This window comes from Bombus bifarius, unplaced genomic scaffold, assembly GCF_011952205.1.
Source record: "Bombus bifarius isolate JDL3187 unplaced genomic scaffold, Bbif_JDL3187 scf7180000009761, whole genome shotgun sequence".
In the NCBI taxonomy this organism is placed as follows: domain Eukaryota; kingdom Metazoa; phylum Arthropoda; class Insecta; order Hymenoptera; family Apidae; genus Bombus; species Bombus bifarius.
Window position 1 is genome coordinate 102,221 of NW_022885321.1, and position 20,328 is coordinate 122,548.

At 40.6% G+C, this 20,328-nt stretch overlaps 1 protein-coding gene across 3 annotated transcripts in view; it reads right to left on the reverse strand.

Moving 5' to 3' along the window:
- The window catches only part of LOC117215659 (POU domain, class 6, transcription factor 1), a 211,125-nt gene that overhangs the window by 41,897 nt on the left and 148,900 nt on the right, over positions 1-20,328 (reverse strand). For 2 of the 3 annotated variants that reach the window (XM_033462042.1, XM_033462040.1), the window contains exon 3: positions 12,560-12,607. The exons of the other annotated variant lie outside the window; for it this stretch is intronic. In XM_033462042.1, coding sequence (XP_033317933.1) covers positions 12,560-12,607 — 48 coding nt within the window. The remainder of the gene's footprint in view (positions 1-12,559; positions 12,608-20,328) is intronic. 3 annotated transcript variants of the gene reach the window in all.

Consider the following 20,328-nt stretch of genomic DNA (forward strand, 5'->3'; position numbering starts at 1 on the left):
TTACTCATTCACCCATCTTCTTCACCCACCCTCTTTATCCAACCCATACCTTTTTCGTCGACGACGACGCGCCAGCGTAGAGGTGTTCTAAATCGTGTCTCGTTGAGACGATTCGTTCCGCGGTTTTCGTAACCGTTCCGGCCTCGTCTCGTTTGAATTATTGTGGTCTGCCGCCGCTCGATAGGCCTACCAGGTTTCAAGGGGAAATCGTGGCCTCGGCGGACCTCGTTTCGCCAACCGGGATACCGAATGTGGCAGCCGCGATTTGATCGGTCCGCTGAATTTTTGAAATCCACCCTCGGGATGCGGCGATTGAAACCGGTGAACCGCGGGGAATTAAAGTTGTATCGATCTTTATGGGATCGGTGATGTAATCGTTCTCGGTTTCCGCTATAATTGTACCCTGGGTAGATTGGCTAAAAGTTTATAATGAATCACTCGAATATAAGAACGTAAAATTTCATGGATAATAAAAGTAGGAGTGCGAGTAGTTTTTATAAGTGAAAGTAGAATCGTCGGAGTAATACTTCTCAGCATATGTTCAAATATGGTTCGCACAGTCAGTTGTAGGATCTGAACGATACTCGACAATGGCTGAAATAATAATCGTCGAACAGCTGGTGGAAGGTTCGATGTCACGGCCGCCATGGATCCCCGTAACATGGACAAGCATGTTTGACATTCGGTGGACGTAACGAGCCACGGCAATGAGGTTAATTGAAATACGTCAAGTATGAGTTCGTGCTAGGGGATATTTGACCGAGCATGATAGTTAACCATCGTGTGTGTTAATAGCTTCAAAGATATTCTAGAAGACACGCCACACATATAGCAAATATCTTTTTGAATTTAAGAATAAATTAATCCTCGACTGATAAGGTGTAAGTGAGATCGTTGATAAGAAAGCAAGAAATGAACAATTAATCAGCAAAGACTAATCTTACATCGTACAGACATCAAAGGTAACTACATAGTGAGAAGTACAACACTCTGTCATGAGAATGAAAAATGTATTTCTATCGGTTATTTAATTTTCACTGCACCAGTTAAGGGTTGAACGATTTACTTCCACTACTTCAAATACAAAAATAAAAATATTAGTTCAATTCCACTAAAAATTTCCTAAATAGACGTTCTTTAAAAAAACAATTTTCCAGAGAAAAGATCTCTTAATCGCGCCCACTCTATTTTCGACGCGCGGCAAGGATTCCCTTTGTTCTCTTTTTTTTTAATTATCTCGCTTGCCGAGACAGCTACGTTTACTTTATCAATATTTCCCGGGGACCGAAAAAAAATCCTTGGCGTTCGCGCGGAGGCACAACCCTTCCCGTCGTTTACTCGTGCGGTACAGCTGGATAGGTAATTAGTGAGGGCCACGTGGTGCAGCTACGATATAAACGCGCGTCACGCGGCAGTGTTGGTTGATGCGTGAGTGCGTGTATCGACGAGGGTGCGGATGGAACGTGGAACGGCAGAGGGGAAGGGGTAGTCCAAGGGTCGCGACGAAACGGGCGACGAAAAGGTATAAGGGTGACGAGCAGCGGGACGAAGAACGCAAGAACATGGGAACGAGGAGGAAAAGGGGGAAGAAGAGAAGATACGATCGAGACGACTGAGGGAGACGACGATAGAGAGCAGACTGCACAAGGGGCTATAGGGGGTGGAGGACGTTGCAATAATGACAGAAAATTGCGCGCTTCCAGGTTCCGCGGCACCGACACTTAATTCAATTCAATTGCGATACAGTTCAATAATTCGATTAATTAAAAAATATCACAGGGTCGCTCAGTCAGTTTCCGTTCGCGTCGTACGTGGCCCCCGTAGATTGATTTCTCTTTATCGTCCCCTAGTCCGTTTCTCGCGAGACACACTATCGCCATACGATCTGTCACCCTCATTCTCTTGCCGTTCCCCTTGCGACACGAACATAAGCTCCGATCGACTCGACCACCGCGGTAACGGTACACGGTGTGTAGCTTGAGAGCCGCTGACTAAAAGGCGTCTCTCATCATCGTCTCTCTTACTGCCCATGTATATCGACGAGGGCTAATAGCTGAAACGTACCACTCGATGCTCCCGCATCATCTGTGATTACTTGATTATGAGTATCGAGCGAGTGTTTTCTGGAACTACCAGTCATAGCAGAAAAACTCTCGCAAACGTCCACAACAGCGAGCACTTGCCGGGCTTATATTGGCTACCTTTGAATACAGTCTCATCCTTCCAGCTTCTGCCAATCTCTCTTCTACGTTTTCGCTACCTTTTGCCTTCCACCTATGTGCACGCCATCGTCCCGGACTCTCTTCCTCTCACTCGTTTTCTATGTCCCACACTCTCGTCATGCTGCAGGGATGCGAGATGCACTTGACTTTTAAAAACCCTATTAACTGACGGTAATAGAGAAGTCGTGCTTTCACAGACTGTTTCGCAGTCAGGGGAACGAGGACAGGGAGAAAAACTGGAGTTTCTGTTCCCGGCCGTTCTTTCGTTACGACCAAGGGTTCTTTCTTTTCTCTGTCTTTCAATGTCCTTCGTTTTCTTTCCATTGTTCTCCACTCCTTTGGAAATATGTACCCTCGAGAATTTCTCATCATTTTCGACTGTTTGCGTTTTTGGGATATTTCGGAATAGTAAAAGTTTTCGTGGAAATTGCTTTGGGAATGACACCTGTTTTCAATTTGCCAAAAAAAAAAAGAAAAAAAACAAAAATAAGCTCAGGAAATAATGTGTAAGGTCCGTATTCGCTTAAATGAAAAATTGTGCAAGTGTCTTTATTTTATGAATACAAATAGTAATGAATTTTATGTTTAAAAAAAGCTTACAAACTTAATTACAGTTTCTCCAAATTAAAAATTGTATCGCTTATGTTACCTTTTCTCTGAGCCGTTCATTCAATATTTAATTAATTTGACTGACTTTAATTCAATTAACTGAGCATTTTTTCAAATTCGATTTAAGAAACTAAAAATAATTTCTAAGCTTATGCTATTTCCAAAACTATGCTCATTTCAAATCTTATTTTTATGTTACTTTCCTAGCTAATATTCATTTTTTAAAAAGAATTGAAGGGATAAAAGTAGAAAATTTCGCGCGACAAGGGTGACTTTCTTTCAAACGGATCCCGTGATAAGTCAAAAGGAGTTTTCGCGTTTGCGGCCCATTGAAAAATGGCTTACAGCGGGTACTGTGCTCTCCAGGAGCATTTCGGGATATTATAATCCCGTGGAGGTGTCATAATCATAATAACAACGCGTTAATTAAACCCGCTGATTTATGTGCCTTTCATATTGTAATTGCCCGCCGAACTCCAGTCGGGCCACGTAAAAGCGAACGGAGAACCCCGATCTCGGACGACCTCGGACGATCTCTCGCTGTACGATTCTGAGATAATGCGAACGAATTAATAAATTAAGAGACAATTAATATCAACCATATACATTCATCATCTCTTGACATAATCCACCTATCGTGCTTTCCTATTTAATCACAAAATATCATAGAATATCACGTAATGCGAATGATTCATTCGATCTAAGCTCAAAATAGATATTAAATTAAAATGTTAGATCCTAGTTTGATCAATTTTTAACTTCAATACGTTGTCCAACAATGCCACGTTAAAACTGTCCGTTCGTTTGATTTTAAGATTAAATATGTTTTTAATATTCTTTTGAACACTTTGGACTGATACTGATTCAGTTAATTTAACGGGACGATCAAACTAATATTTATTGCGTGTTATGATACACTGTAAGTTTATTACCCATTTTCGAAGGATTGTACTTTCGAATCTATCATTTTGTTCCCTTTTTTATTTCACATAAAAATTACAGAAGAGAAATGTGAGAAGAATAATTTTGTTGGTTTTCTGTTCAAATATTCGTAAGTCCGTGTTGTTAGAATTTTCGTCAAAATTTCTTGGAGGGATCGTTTTGAAAGAACGACCCTCGCGAGTTTTCCACGCATTAGCCGGCTTCGAGTACGAAATCGGCGTGCGACGAGGCTGTAGATGGCGACGTAACTCGACGCTGCGTCCAACAACGAAGAGGGAACTCTTCTCGCGAGTCGCGAATACAATTCATTATGACTTAACGGTAGCAAGAAGGCGTATATTGTCGGCGTGGGCGACGAGCAAATCGCTTATTTACACCGTGAACGGTGTAATACGCTCGCCGGAGGCCATATTTAGTTTACCAGCCCGCGGGTATAATGTCTTTTTAGGTACGTTAATTAACAGTATTCATTTTGCACAAAGGTTTCTAATTACGTACTGTACGGAGCCATAGACTTAGTACCGCCTCCGCCACGGAAATGTTATGTCCCAGTTCTTGCACCAAGCCTCCCTCCTCTCTATCGTTCCTCTTAGGGGTTGTGACGGTCGAGTAAAGAGAGAAGGAGAGGAACGTAGAGGGCGAAGATGGTGGCGAAAGCAAAGACGGTCGAAATGCGGAATTAAGACACGAGATCTGCCACGTCAGCGGCCTTGATGACATCGAGTAGCCGGGGATCAGACGAAGGAACAGGAAAGATCGAGAGGGATTCGCGCATGGGAAGAGAATCAGAAACGGTCGAGCGTGGCGTGTCGGGTCAATACTTGTCCGGCCGCCACAGTTAGCAGTCGCATTAATTAATTATAATTAAGTTTTAGTTGACGCGACTGTGGAGCGGAGCGCGGGGGTAAGCAAGGCAGGTAGCTACGCGACTCGCATTTTGAGCATTACCGATATTATGCAGATTTCAATCCCCACCGCCCGTGTTACCACCCCTTGTCGTCGTCTTCACGACGTAGTTGCTGGTACAGTAGTCTTTCTCCCTTTCCTAGAAACCCCTCCATGAGCGTTTCCTCGCCCACTCTCCTTGGTCTCTTGTTCCCTCCATCATCCTCCAGGACACGCTTACTCCTCGTGCCACTTGCCAAGCGAGTCAGAGAATGAATTATTTACTTATTTACGGTACGTAAACGGAATCTCTGTAGTACCTCGTTCCCCGTCTATAGTGGAGGAGGAATTAAGACGGCGAGGCTGGCCCTCCCAGCCAAGGAAATTGGCTCAAGAGGGTGACAACCGCTGGACATGGTCGGTTTTAGAGAGAGAGAGAGAGAGAGAGAGAGAGAGAGACAGACAGAGACAGAGATTGAGAGAACTCTGGCGGATTGTCGAAAGTGAGTCAGACAAGTTGCTGATGGAGATTCTGTTTTATTGTTTGACTGAATAATTATAGCCTACCATGTGTTATTTATAACATAATATTTCGTAATGTTTGTTAGATTCAGTGTTTTACGCGTGACACTTGAAATAAATAAAAAATCCACATTCGTCTATCTCAATTTGAGCGACGAAATTTCACTATTGTACTATCGCACTGTATTAATAAATGTATTTATAGCAATCCAAATTTTGTGTATATATCTTCCTATATCTATTCAGAAGTTTCTTTGAAGATTTTCGTTTCTTCTCTTCTATGTTAATCCGTATATTCAAAAAGAGAAGAAGATATTTAAAATAATTATGTTAGATGAAATATTCAGCGATATCTTACATTTTGTTACTATTTCAACAGCGGCTTCATAAATATTAAACAAAAATACACTTAAATATATATACAAGCAATAAAACCATAAATGAAAAATTGCCAGACAACGAAAATTTATAATGAAATTCGCAATTGTAAATTAAAGAATAAATGAAGGAAACAATGTCGTCACATAGTAATAAAAGGTTTACAAAGATGTCTGAATTATTCCTCAATCTATTCCCTCATTTCGTCTTATTTACTCTTCGGCAAGCACGCGACAGCCGTGGCAGAAGCTGTCGCGTCACTCGGCAAGCAAGTCATAGAATTAATTACTTATGTACGGTGGATAAACGGGAGCACACGCGAGTTCCTGCGCACACTAGGGGATTCGAGCTTCCCAAAACAGCTCCTAACTCTCGTCGCTACCTGAGCAGATAAAATATCGCAAAATTTGTATCACATCGATTTGACTTTGTTCATTCATATAATATTGTTCTGTTCGTACATTCCATAGTTTGATTCTTAAAACTATGTTTTTTTCGTCACTTGCGGCACAATTCTGTTCTTCTAAAAATACCCCAGGTTCGTGAAATAATATGGAAAAATGGTTACAAGTACGCATCATTTTTCGTTTCAACGGCGTAGTAAATATTTTCTTAGAGCGTTAGAAATCTTTTTAAGTTATTAGAATGAGAGTAAGAATGAAATTAAATAAATATAAATTCAAGGATGGCAACAGAGTTAAAATTGTAGCAGGTATGTAATGTACGTGCGTAATTCAGCGACACGTGCACTTCTGTTCGTATCTTGTTGCGTTTCCAATGATAAATTTACAAGGGTGCACATTTTCTTCGTTTTTCTTTCATTATCTACAATTATGGTAACTGCTTGTGTGGGTTGTTATAGATTGCTACAGGTTGCTGCATAATTTGTAGTATTTGAAATAATTGAGGAGCTTCTATACTAAATTTGTAGAAAATAAAGCATTTTCAGAGAAATCTCTCTGGTGATTGAAACTAACTACATTTGGTTACGAAGGTTTACTTGTTTTTCCCTTAATCCTGAAGGTCTACTGGTTCTCAACTCTGGTAAATAGCACACAAGCTTGCCTAAGTAGTTCTTGCGTGGGTGGAAATAATTCATTTCAGAACATTTTGAATATCAATGCGATATCTTTTTCTGGCGTGTTGTCATCATTTCTTAAACATTCAAATATAGATCTAAGAAAATAACCTGTTTTATAAAAACTTTCTTATTACACGAGAAGGCCAAGAAAATTTTCCTATCCAAACGAACAAAAATATGTTCATAGCTAAGGTTTAGTACTTTAACTAAGAAATCTAACAACAATACCACTCGGCATAATATACAAAGAGATATATCTAAGACCAAAACACTCACACTGAACAACGCAGCGGTAAAGAACTTTCTATCGAACGCGTTTCCATCTTCATCGAATCCTGGCACAGCGAAAGAGGGGTGAAATGCGGCGCAGAGGGTAGTCGCCAGCTCGGCAGCGAGCGCACGTCGTCGTAAGAAGCTGTTAATCTTCGGTAATAAACTGTATTTTCATTATAATACGGCATGAATATGCAACGGCGATAATGGCCTTAATATCCCGGCATGCATCTTCCTGTGCTTTACGAGCTGAGCCTCCTCTGCCGGAATTTGAGGCGTACTCACAGTGGATTTTGCGACGACGTTACTGCCGACGGTTGCCTGCCACCGTGTTGCCCTCCAGCAGCTCCTCTCTTCTCCGCCTTACCTTCAGAATGGATTCGCGGCTTCTCGTCGCGCGATATTCGACTTCGCAAACGAATCATAAGCGTTTCCCTGTGGTTATCCAAACGTACCCAGCTACGACCTAACGATCCCGGTTATTTGGACGCAACCGCCGCACAATGCTGTTATAATTTTCAGTCACCATGTCGGTTTCGTTCCGAAACGAGATGAGTTGATGAAGCTACGCTCGGGAATTGTTTCGTAGGGCAGTAAAGAAACACTCCTACCAGCTTATTTCAGCAACCCGTCGTCGATGAAACGATATCTCAGGGTGAAATGTATTTAGTGTTTTAGCGTATAGATGTTTTCGGAATTTTCTTGCTCGCTTCGGTGTGAACAAGAATATTTGGAAACTTTTTCATTTGTTACCTTTTCGATGTTTTCTATATATACAGCATTGTTTGTATTTTTAATGATATTGATGATATCAAATCTAAATACACGTGTCCTTATACAACCATAAAATCCTATATTCCCCAAACTTGTAGATAATTGAGAAAGCGTGCGAAGCTTTATCTACGATCACCAACTGGAATGGAGATCTTTGCACGAAAATACCAAAAATTGCAGCGTACTGTTTCAATCGTTTTCTTCTACGATTCAGTTAAAGCACATAACATTCCGAGACCGTGATCCTAGATTTCAAGCTCCTGAAGAAAGCCAGACTTCCCTCATGGTGCTTCGTACAAATGAGAGACGAGCGTTCGATCGGGAATTCGTGCTTGTAATGGGTGCGATACATTCAGCATCGCCGTTAATGCGGGGCAACTTAATGTAAGCAGCGAGCGAAGGAATAATAGTGGCCTAGCCTACGGACATTCATTTATCTTAGTTTATTGCCAACTGCGAGGAAACAAACACCGTTGGAATACGCAACGACGCGCCATTAACCTCCCAGTTGCTTTGCCCGGCTGAGCTTAACGGTTCGTCTCATACTTTTATTCCGACTGATTCTCTTTCTTCTTAATAATGGCTCGATGATACATCGTCATTTGTAGCTGCTTTCCTAATTGGTCTTCTATCGACGCGACTCTAACTTCGATTTTGCGCAGCGTTCAACCCTTCTACGTAGTACTTTGGGTCGGTTTCGATCCAGTTAAACAGCATTTGTTAAGTTTGAAGCAAATGCAAAAACAATAGTTGTTAATATGCTTAATTTCTAATTTCAATTTCATTCTAAGATTGTTAATAAAATAAAATATCCTTAACCATTCCATCTACCGAAACGAAATCGAGATTAGCAGCTTTTCTTGGAGATTTCTATTTTTATTAGAAATATAGTATATAAAAATGACATTGAAAATTAATACTAGAACTGCTGATACTATAATAATAATAATAATAAATATAAGGAATGCAAGGAAAATGATGATTTCTTTGCCAAAGAATGCTGTATGATCTGAATGGTGAAAGTTTATGTACTCTGTCTATATGATGCTATGTGAGGTTTGTCAACAAGTGAAGTTATGTGTAATGAAAGTTATCATGCTCATGAAGCAAATCATTTTGTAAATTTAAGAAACATTAAATGATATAAAAAAATAGCCGATCTGCAGATAAGGAAACTATTCTTTATTCCGGGACACTTACAAAATTTACTAGTATTTTTATAAAATGGATTACGAACTTCTATTTCAAATTCTATCATATTCTCTCGATATAATTACAGTTTTCCACTTTTATTCCGCTGTGAATGTAAGATTAGCTCGAACTATACGCAAAAGAGGCGCCGTTAAATTTCGTCGATATTTTTGCAAGATGATAGCAACGTTTCAGCGAAATACCAATTCCAGGGAAATCCTTTTCGCTATAATTAACTTCCGTAACAATTTTCATAGCCTTTTTGTTTTTCTATTTCATCGAACATTCGCTGTCCATACATTTTGATTACATTCGAAAAAAAAAAACCATTCGCAATCGGGTCTGCTCCGTTCAGAAAGAGAGAGAGAGACGGACCGACAGACAGACAGAAAGAGAGGTGTGTGTGTGTGTGTGTGTGAGTGAGTAAGAGAGAGAGAGAGAGAGAGAGAGAGGGAGGGAGGGAGGGAGGGAGCAAAGCATCGAACAAGCGACCCAAACAACCGATTCTCTAAATCACGAAAAGCTAGCATAACAAAAGATCGAACGAAGGGTGAAAGAGGCATGTGGAGGATGGTTGGGCGGCCGGTGAAGGGCGGTCGAGGGCGCGCGACACAGGATTCGAGAGACGAAATCGAACAGCGATCGGTCGAGGCGGCGGGGTAATTAGCGTCCATCGCTGTTTCGCATCGGGCGCGTTGTACTCCGGCGAAACAAATTAGACCGTGGCGCGTCGCACGAGCGAATAAATTTAGGGAATGTTTCGGCTTTGGAACAACGAACAGAGACGGTCACAGAGACCTGTGCACTGGAGGAACGAGAGAACGAAAATGAACGAGAAAAGGAACGAATAAACGAAAGCATGGCAAGTAGAATAAAACAGAAAAAAAAATAAGAGAAGAAAAAGTAGGAAAAAAAGCAGAGAAGAAACAGAAAAATATAAAAAGAACACGAGGAGGTAGAGGGAAAAGAAAAATCCGGTAGGAGAAAATGTTTCTGGCACAGGATATAATGGACGCATTGCACACGAATATAATGAGATTTTACAGTGCAATTCACATAAAGCATTGGAAACAACAAAAGCTTTAGGGGCTGAAGGGGGCGAACGGGGTTGGTGGGGGTTGAGGGTGTAGCGCGATAAAAATGCCTGCGCCTAAACACATTATTTCTACCGTATCCCGCGCTTTTGCTCTCTCTACCCCGTATTACCAACCCCCTTTTCATCCCTTTCCCTGATATACCGCGATCTCTGAATGCAGACTGTTACCCTTTACCACCACCACCACCACCACCACCACCTCGAGGCCACTTGTTCGCCCTCTTTTTATTTTTTCCCTCTTTCATTCTCTTTTTTTTTATATGTCTCTTACTAACTGAGGTTGGTTTCGAATGTGCCATACAGACAAGCACGTGGAATCGGAGTTATCCCGCAGGATACGCGTAAAACGTGTCTCATTAACGGTGCTTGGGCACTCGTCACTTTCTTTGACGATGCCGATTACCTCTCGAAAACGCAGCGGTTACTCTTCGCGGAACACAAACAGCGGTGGCCCGATGTGGTCGGGGCACATTTTTGATGATGGGAACAGGGATTTAAATGCTGATAATTACGCTCGTATATATCGCGCGGGGTAGGAAAAACGTCGGGACGGGAGGATCAAAGAGAGATACGCGACCCAGCCGCGCCTCGCGATCGGATACGTTTTTCGCGTTTCGAGCAATCTCAATTAACTCGGTGAAAATAAAAAAAAAAAAATGCATGTATATAGATGTACGGGGGAGCCACTTTTATTCGACTGTCCTCGATATACGTGTCAGACATTTCTCGAATGTTTCTGTTCCACGAACGTGATTTATGCACAGGCTCTATCTGTTTGGAAATTAAAACGTGAAAGCGTTCTGGATCGGCTGGCTACTACGAACATAAAGAGTTAAAGAAGTCATGTATAGCAATATATGGATATTATACGCGATATTTGTGAAGTGTAGAAAGAAATGGTAAGTTCTTTTTCATACTAATATTTACTGAAAATTTGCTAGCATGTGGTACGACCAATTGTTATATCAATGAAATTATATTATTCAACGATTTTACCTCTAGTTTTATTCATTTTCTCAATTGAACTAATCGGTTTCTCGATATGATGTTGGCCTACTAACGCAGAACTAAAATGGGTTAATGATATCATTCATTCATTATCTTCAAACTTCAAAATTTACTAAATGATCTAATATTACTATAAAATTATGTATAATTAATTGGTCAAAAATGAAGGAACCAATATAAAGGAAATAGAAGATAGGATCTGAATTTTGGGTGAATCACGACGCCCGGATAGATCCGTCGGACAAACAAGTGCCTAACTCTATTCACCTGTTTTTTTTCACCGAACCATTTCCAGACCTTCGACTCTGAATACCCTTTGAACGCTGTCCAATAGGGAATGGGACGGTTGAAAGCGAGCGGACAGCTACAGGGACCACGACAGATAGAGGGACCGCGACAGACAGAGAGACACGAGTGCAAGAGAAACAGAATAGAGAGAGAAAGGTGGAAAGCAGCGAAAAAGGGAAGAGGAACGATCGCGGATAGTCGGTTGACGAACAGAGACAGAAGTAGCAGGTGTAGCAGAGGAAGATAAAAAAGATTGGAGGGTGCGTTTTGTCGCGTCGCCGATAAATTTTGAATGCACCCGCCGGCGGAATTAGTAGCCTGTTGGGTAATGATCAAAAAAATTATAAACAAAAGATTCCACGGATGGTGAGCCTTTTTCGTGGATCAACGAGGCAAGCGGAGAACGCTTGGCGAAAAGCTTTGACGGTGGCACACGGTTCCACACCCGACCCAGGCTCCCGTTGCTGCCCAAACCTACCGGGCACACTATATTTAAAAATCGGCGCGCTCTCCCGGAAACTTTCTCCACAAAGGGTAGGGGCCAACCGTTTACATCGAGTTTATTAAAATCGACTACTAGCGAAATATAAACCGTCAACCGGAACGTGGACGCGTTTGGGTTCCAACGGAGAATATCCCGGTTTCGTGTCCTTATCTAGCCGTCTCTGACTTCGATCGATATATCCATCATCGATATTGGTATTTAGAGTATTTAAAATTTGGATTTTTTATATATAGAATTTCAAATATTTGAATTTTAAATATGTGAAATTTTGAATATTTGAATACTTCGTATTGAATCCTTGAAGCTTTTAATATATAGGATATAATTGAACATTTGAAATATGAATTTTCAAAACATCTGGCTATTGCCTTTGAATACAGAAAAAAGCTGTAGACTTCGATTCGTTTCATCACTATTGCAATTTTTTCTATGTTAAAATATCTACCAATTGATCATCGTAAATTTCTATTTCAATCCATACAATCATAAAGCGATATAATCTACGTGATTGTTTCCACGACGACTATATCTCGATCACTAAAATCCACTAATTCGCGCGTGCATTGAAACGAAAAGGAAGAAAGTACAAAAATTCAAACATCTCGCGTAAATAATGTTCGATGATAGGAAGAAAGCGATATACGGGTAAGAGAAAACAAAAAGATACGTGAAAAAACAGACAAAAAAAGAAAAAATAAACCTATCGTATATCGACAAAAAGCACAGATACATAAGGTAGGCTTATCCGTAGCCTGCGTCAGCTTTCAAATGCGATTGATACGTACGGTGGATGATGCCGACGCCGGTCGTGCTCGTAAATCCGCCCACCAACGCTACAGACAGAGAGAGATTCATTATTTTTAATTAAACAAAACAATAATACGGTTATTAATTGATTAATTAAACATCACGTATGCATTACGTTGTTCCATCAACGGCCGCCGTCGGTTAATCCATCCCTTTTCGACCCCTTTCGGACGCTCGCCGTTTATTACGCCGACTTTTATGCCCGCGGACGGAGAGTTTTGCAGAAGCGACGCACGAAAGGGGTGGCACAGGGGCGGAAAGGGGATGCGTAGGTGGTGGTACAGGGTCGGCAAAAGGGGGAGTGAATCAGGACGGGCAGGGGCTGGAGGCGAGGGGAGAAAAAAAATTTCGTTCGCTCGCTATCATTGTGTTTGTCCGGTCGGCCGTGATCGCGACGCGGGTTTTATCAATACCACCGTTTTCGGCGGGATAATAGCCTGATTTTTTGCCCGCGTCGCCGCGTTCACCACTCCTCATCGATCGGTAAATTTAATGAAGTTGTATCAGTTATCGACCCGCTCCGGTTTTTCTTGCAATTTTAGTAATTAATTTCTCGATTTAGCGTTGACGTCAGTGGAACATGCGCAACCTTCCTGACCATGTCTCTGTTAAATTTAAGGGCAACCATCCCCCCTCCCATTCTACCATCCGTTTTACTAATAGCAATCCTAATAACAATTCCTTGTTACAATTTGTTTGTCTACGGTTTAGATTTGAATATTTCATTTTGATAGGATAGTAATTTATTGATGCTTTCAGTAAATTACTTGATTATTCTTCAAAAGAAAATTGATCAACGTTATAAATTGGAAAATAAAAAAAGGTGTATTTTTACAATTTGGAATTTATTACTGTTTGTCCCATCTTCTTGCGATAAATGAGTTTATGAAATAAAATCATTTATTACAAAAACTATAATTGATCAGTTTATCTTCTGAGAGATTCATAAGAGCCTTTCAGAAGCTATACTGATTAACTCCATGATTTGAATATCAGAGAACACATTCACTGATTAACTCGATATACTGAAAAGAGGAGAAACGAACTTATGAAAACAAGCAATGTCTTTGTTGGGATCAATTGAACATTAATTGTACACTTAGATAATGACATTGAAAAATTTACAAAAAAATTATGTATCAATACGTCTCCTAAGATATTCATACCGTAACCAGACTAACTTCATCAATAGCAATCTTACACTGTAGATATTAATTCCAGAATTTCATAAATTAACCCCTTCGCTGTAGAACCCACGTGTCGTATGTGCGCACGAAAGACTATAAGTTGTTAAGATTTATAATTGTCACGACGATACATGAATCGTTATATATTTTCTATTTTAAATATTCGATAAATAATTATATTCAAAATCTACAAGGAACAAATTTTTTTTAATTTTGTAACATAGTGATTATAGCACGCTACCGTTTTAATCTACAGTGACAAGATTACAATGACCAAGGAAGAAGCTGCACCCTCGCGAATGTTCCTTTGCTTTTCCTACTAAATCGCATTATAATCTCTAGAGTTGGCAGCTTAACGAACGAAATTCTTTTTCTAACGAAAAAGGAAAAAGAGGAGACGTACAAAGAAACGACGGGAAGTCAATGTAACAAAGTTAGTCGAGCCATTCAAGAATATATATCCAGCAACACACCGGTAACGCTCGCGGCGTGCATCTAATTAACGTCGATCGCGACGGGTCGCCGACGATGCCGGGGTTAAAAACAGTGGAAAAACGTCGTTTGCGCCTTAATATCATGGAAAACGATCACACGGCACAATGACGTTTGAGACTGTAACCAGCTCATAATGGCGGCAGCGGCTCGCCGTTGGCCGCGATAATAACATTAAGCTTTATTTAGGTGAAATTCAACTTTAAAACGTGACTCGCGGTAATTATGCGAGAGTGAAACAATGCCCGTTGGTGGCCTGGCCTCGCATGATATACGTCTGCGGGTTTTTGCAAGACAAAGGCGTTTTATATCGCGCGCATTCGCCGCCCGCAACTTGCACGCGGTTTTGTACCTTCGGCCGCGCGCGTCACAGGAAGTTTATGCACTTCACGCGCGCGCGCCCGCAACTCGCGCTACGTTTGAGAATTGCCATTACGAACAAAGCTCCTGCGTTGTTCTTTTTTAAATTACGGACTCTGTTCGGCCTGCTTTCGTTTCTAGGCCGGGATATTATGTTTAAGCGTTGAGATTTCGTGCGAGCTCCAGGTGTTCCAATTTATTAATTCGCGGCTTGGATATTTTGAGAAGCGTTTAGAAAATGGTTTATGGTATGTTAGAAATTTTGATTGTGTTGTAAATTATATTTAGGCGTTAAGATTTTATGTATTAAATCACTGTAATGTAAAAATTAATTCAATAGGAGCAGTTTGTTTAACCTGTTTTGTTTAATTCAACCACAAAATTTACACATTCGCAAAGGAAATTTATAAAATAATAATTCTCAAAGACGATATTTTTTATAGAAGAAAAGGTGTACCTTTCTGCATAGAGTAACAGTCCGTATGTGATTTATCAATACAAAAGATTTGTCTGGATTGTTGTTCTAGTGATTATGACGCAATACAATTGTATTTAAATCATAACATATTTTCGGTAGAAGAACGAAACTTGTTTGAATTACACATGAAAAAATCCCTTTATCTTGCAATACCAATTTTACTGTGTATAAAGCCATCTTTATGAGATAGAATAAACCTCCACGTTTCACATTCTGCCATTATCCCGATTGTAATAAGGATAGTAACCAATGTATGCTTCATTAAGATTTAGAACCATTTAGAAGCAACAGACCTTTCTTTCCTAATTAGATTTTGAGTATTTAAATACAAAACAACGAGATGTGTACATAAACATCGACTAATCTCTGCTAAGAATCCGAAATACTTTTAATTTCATATGAAACGAATCTAATGTATTATCCTACAGCTCGTTCGCATTATTCGTGTCATAAAATTTAATCCCAACTTCGCTTTGCGCGAATATAAACTTTTGTAGGAAATATAATAAAAAGAAAAGGAACGTGAATGTACATATTGTAAGCTGATAGAGTTAGTTAAAGTCCCTGGATTTCTCATTCTATCATTATTCCGATTATAATAAGCATAATACAAATGTATTTTATGCGACACGTTATTTGGGCAAGTTTAAAAAAACGTTCTATGAATAACACGGGTTAAAAGTTCAGTTTAAGAATCTGGCAGCTGGCAGATACAATGGGGTTACCCGTTAAAAATCTGTCGGCAAAGGTGAGCAACAAAACGCGAAACAGAACGAATGCGTGATAGTTTTAAATATGTAGTATTAATTCTACGCGGAATTATTATACTTTATCGCGGAAAAGTAATGAGGGAACCGTGAAAAAGCGTAACGAGTCGAGGGAGAAAAAGTCGTGTGTTTATCAAATTATTGTCAAAAAAAAAAAAAGAAAAAAAATCGCTTTCTTTCACGCGGTGGCGGTCGCTTTGCTGTTTGACTTTTCTAATTATGAATTCGAGCGTTCTATTGGAACGCTTTCGCGGAAGGAGTCGCAAAGAACGTGTCAGAAATTACGTAACCCTCTTTTATATTTTTCCTCTTTCTTCCCTTCCTTTCCTCCCCCTTCCCACTCTCTTTTTTCTTCCTTTTAATTGAAAGCGTAGCAACGAATTTAATTACAACGATGTCCATACAAAGTTTTCTTTCAAGCTGACTGTGAGCCACGTTAATTAATTACAGAATATAAATGCAACTTCTCGCGTTTAGTTACTTACGAGAGACAAAAAATTAATACGACATAATTTCGATGAATTTCCCAAACCGAAAAGAAACGCGAAAGAGAGTCGAATCAAGAAACAAGGAAGTCCAATGAAGAAACGGAATGTGAAAGAAAATATATCGAAATTTGTAATTTTCTAATGGAGATTTACGCTAGTCTACGATTTAATTTCACTATTATCCCGATACTTTTACTTAAGCTGGAAAATACTGTAGAATCGGTGTATAACGCGAGCGGAACGGTGTACTTAGTCGGTGTTCAACAATCTCGCAATTACTGCTTGCAACGATAACACGTTTCAAAATAACAGCTTTTCACGCCGACCCTTCGACGAGCTAACAGTGTCGCTATTGTTAAGCAATATCCCTAATGCGGTGTCAATTCATAAATAGCCGCACACTAGCACGCGCTGTACGCACGGCTTGCTGGCCAATGCGACATTCCTGTAAATGACGACCATCGACGAGCCTGTATAACTGGACGTTACACGGCCAGCACATAAACGTTGCCTCCGCCAATCGGTGGACAGTAATTACGCGTTATGCGTTCGACAGCGATTCAACCCTTTGGTTGAAAAAGAAAATTTCGCGCCACGCGGTAACCACCAATGGATAACGGTAAAATCTTCCTCGCGTTCCCCGTGCATTATAGTTTTTCAAATAAAATGAATATCGAGATACTACTTTCCTATTAAATCGAAAATTACAATATGTATTCATAGAGCGTTGAACAAATGGAAGTGTAAAAAGAAAAAAAAGAAGAATGTCAAAATTATGGATTAACAGATGAAATGAAATGGAATTTATTTGTGAATGTTTTCTATATATGTATTTTAATATATTTGGTAAGTATTAAACGTAGTAATTTAAGCGAATACCGTTACAATTCTATCAGATTTATATTATAATTCTGTGTTTTTCATTTTGATTTTGTAGTCATTCTTCCACCATTAATCTCCACCCTATCAAATTTATAATTCCTATTCAGCTTATCCAATTCCATCTCATTCCCACATTATCTACCCTTATTTATCTTTATCTTACCCAATTCTCCTCTAACTTTCTTATCTACCATATAACAGTGCTCTCGTCCCCCTAACCAATAAATGACACCTTCAGAAACCAGCCCTAATATCTAAAAAATTCACTCCTAACAAATAGAGTCCTTTAAAATTTCGTAAAGCGAAAACACGCTTATTTACTTCTGCTAGGCCATGATCGCATGGACGACAAACTAATTTCCAGTCTCTCGAAACCCTAATGGCCCAGGGCGCGCTTAATTCGCTTGGCCGCGGAAAAAAGTTAGACACCGCCGTGTAGACGCGGACACGGCAAATTTGTTTATCGGCGTGCGAGCGTCGGGGGCATTAATACGCGGGGCGTCAGCGATAACCATTCTCAATATCCATAATTATTATCAGCGGCGGGAGCTGTTGGCAGCCCCAGAGCGAGCCACCACGTGACTCGTTCCCGTCGAAATAAAATGACAACGTTCATTTGCAAATGCACGAAAGTGCATTATTTTTATTGGGTTTGTTAGTAGCCGAATCGTCGGTGTACCAGCCGGCACGTGTATGTGTGTTGTCCAGTTTCGTTTTACGTATACAGGATACTATACACGTTAAAGTACGATGTATATGTGTCGCGGAGGGACGAGAGAAAGGGGGATGATCGGGTGCGTGCGAGCGCACGCGTCAGCTTCGTTCTACAAGCCGGCTAAAGGGAGTGTGACAGATTCGCTGGTGGAATACCGATGGATCGCCCGTTTTTTCGCTCTCCTTCATTTTCTTTCTCTCTTTTTTCTTTTCCTTCTTTTGTTTCTTTCTTCTTCCTCTATTTTTCCCCCCTATTTTTTAGTACATTCTCTGTTTCATTTTTCGTTAGCACGAAAGAGCAACGAAAAACTGCGTCGATGTTTGGCAACGATCCTAGAGCCGAACGAATCGACGTGTCACAGGAATTTATCTTAATTTATGGAACGGCCGGCGGCGGCTACCGGAAGAATCTTTTTGTTCGCCGATTAATTATTCCCGGCTAGTCGACGTCGATCCTCGCTGTACCAGAATTTTAATAACTTTGTGCCCTTTTTTCGGCCGCCGCGAAAGGGGCGGTTTCTTCGGCCGGATGACGCGAAATTGATTGGATCGCGGTCGAAACGACACTCTGAAGGACATGTATGATCGGCCACCAAGGCGTGTTAATCCGTTCTGTCCTGCAAATTTTTGCTTTTTCGCTTTCCTTCCGCCGTCAACGATTACAACCGTTGTACAAAGTTGATGAGATGTATGAATATTTTAAATACGCGTATACCATCGAGATTGCCGCGATATTTTACGCGTAAGCAATGAAACCTAGTTATTACCATAGAAAAGATAATGTAACTGGCAGTTGTAAAACAAGTGTAACCCAAATTACCTGTAATTAACAGTGAAATAGTGACTTTCTAATTATATACAATTTCTTTCCCTCAACTTTTAATTATGATACACCGGAATTCGGTCAGTATAACTCAACTTTCTATACTGATTTAATTACAACTAAGTGTTGCGCGATTATCAAGACGTTTTTGCGTTGCTCAGTCAACAAATATGTTATAGTCTCCCTTTAGCTTTCGGTGTAAAAATATGCATAATAATGTAGTTTTACTTAAAAGGTAACTTCACATGTTTCAAAATATCGCATATATATTTCAAAAGCGACACAATTTTCAATCATCGACACAATCAAACAACTTTTCGAAGAAAAATGAGAAATTATTTGGAAGCTTATAAAAAAATTCTTCGCTAAACACACAATAAGGACAAAAATAGACCGAAGAAAACAATGGACGAATATTATTTTTGTAATTTTTCATTCTTATCTCTTGAAATCCGTTTGATGATTTTGGTATTCAATACACGACTAGATTACTTTAAGTTGCGACATTTTTGAAATACATATACATTTTGAAAACCAAAAAAAATGGTAGATAGAAGATGTTAACTAAGAAAGACAGTATATCTATGAAACGTTCCTTTGATTGGTTCGTTTGAACCCAATCGAACAGTTGAATTACACCAAACAGCCAGCTGTATCAGCTCTAGTGTCAACAATCGCATGACAGCTAGCGGAAAAACAAACGCGCGCAACGAGTGTGTCTCTTTGTAACCAGCATTCCCATGGAAATCCGTTAATTGAACCAGTCTCGTTACAAGTTTTTCATAAAACAATCCCGCTAATCACGACGATATTTTCGCGAGCGTCGGTCGGTTCTCCAGGCGTAATTAAAAATTCGTACGACTGTTTGACTCGCCACAGGCTTTCGCGCGCAACCACCACGGCGCGACTGTAGGGTGTTAATAAACGAAGGGTGTCGTTGGAACGCGGCGAAAAAGCCACGAGTCGCTCCACCTGGACGCGTCTACGCACTGGTAGGCGCGTGCCGTGATTTCGAGAAATCCACCGGTTTTTGCGGATTATCCTCGCTGGATACTAGCGACTCTGTGGAAAAAGCTATGGCACGAGTGAGAAATCAACGAGAACGCACGCCGCTACTTTTCGCCTCGGCTATGCAAATCGCGGGACGCGTCGATTACGCTCAGTTTTGGCGCGCAAGCTCGCAAACCGACGTCGCGTAGCGTAGCGTCGTGTCGTGGCGTAAAAAAAAGAGAGATAAGCGGAAAAGGAAATAAAAGAGGTGGTTTGCCTGGCTGGCCTCTGAACAGCCACGTAACACGGAGGAACATGATGGGGTGCACCAGGGTGGAAAAGGGGATCGGGGACGCGCAAAAAAAGTCGCGAATGTTGTAAAAATCCGGGACCGCCAATCGGGCGCATTGTGTCCAGCCGGCGAACAATACCGAGGGCGTTCGGGTGACTGGCGCATTTTCCTGCGAATTGGCCAGCATTGTTGGATTTTTCAAATTGTATTTCTAGCTTACGCAGCAACAAAAATTGCCTGTCGCCGCGTATGCCTTTGCGCGGCTTTGTCACCC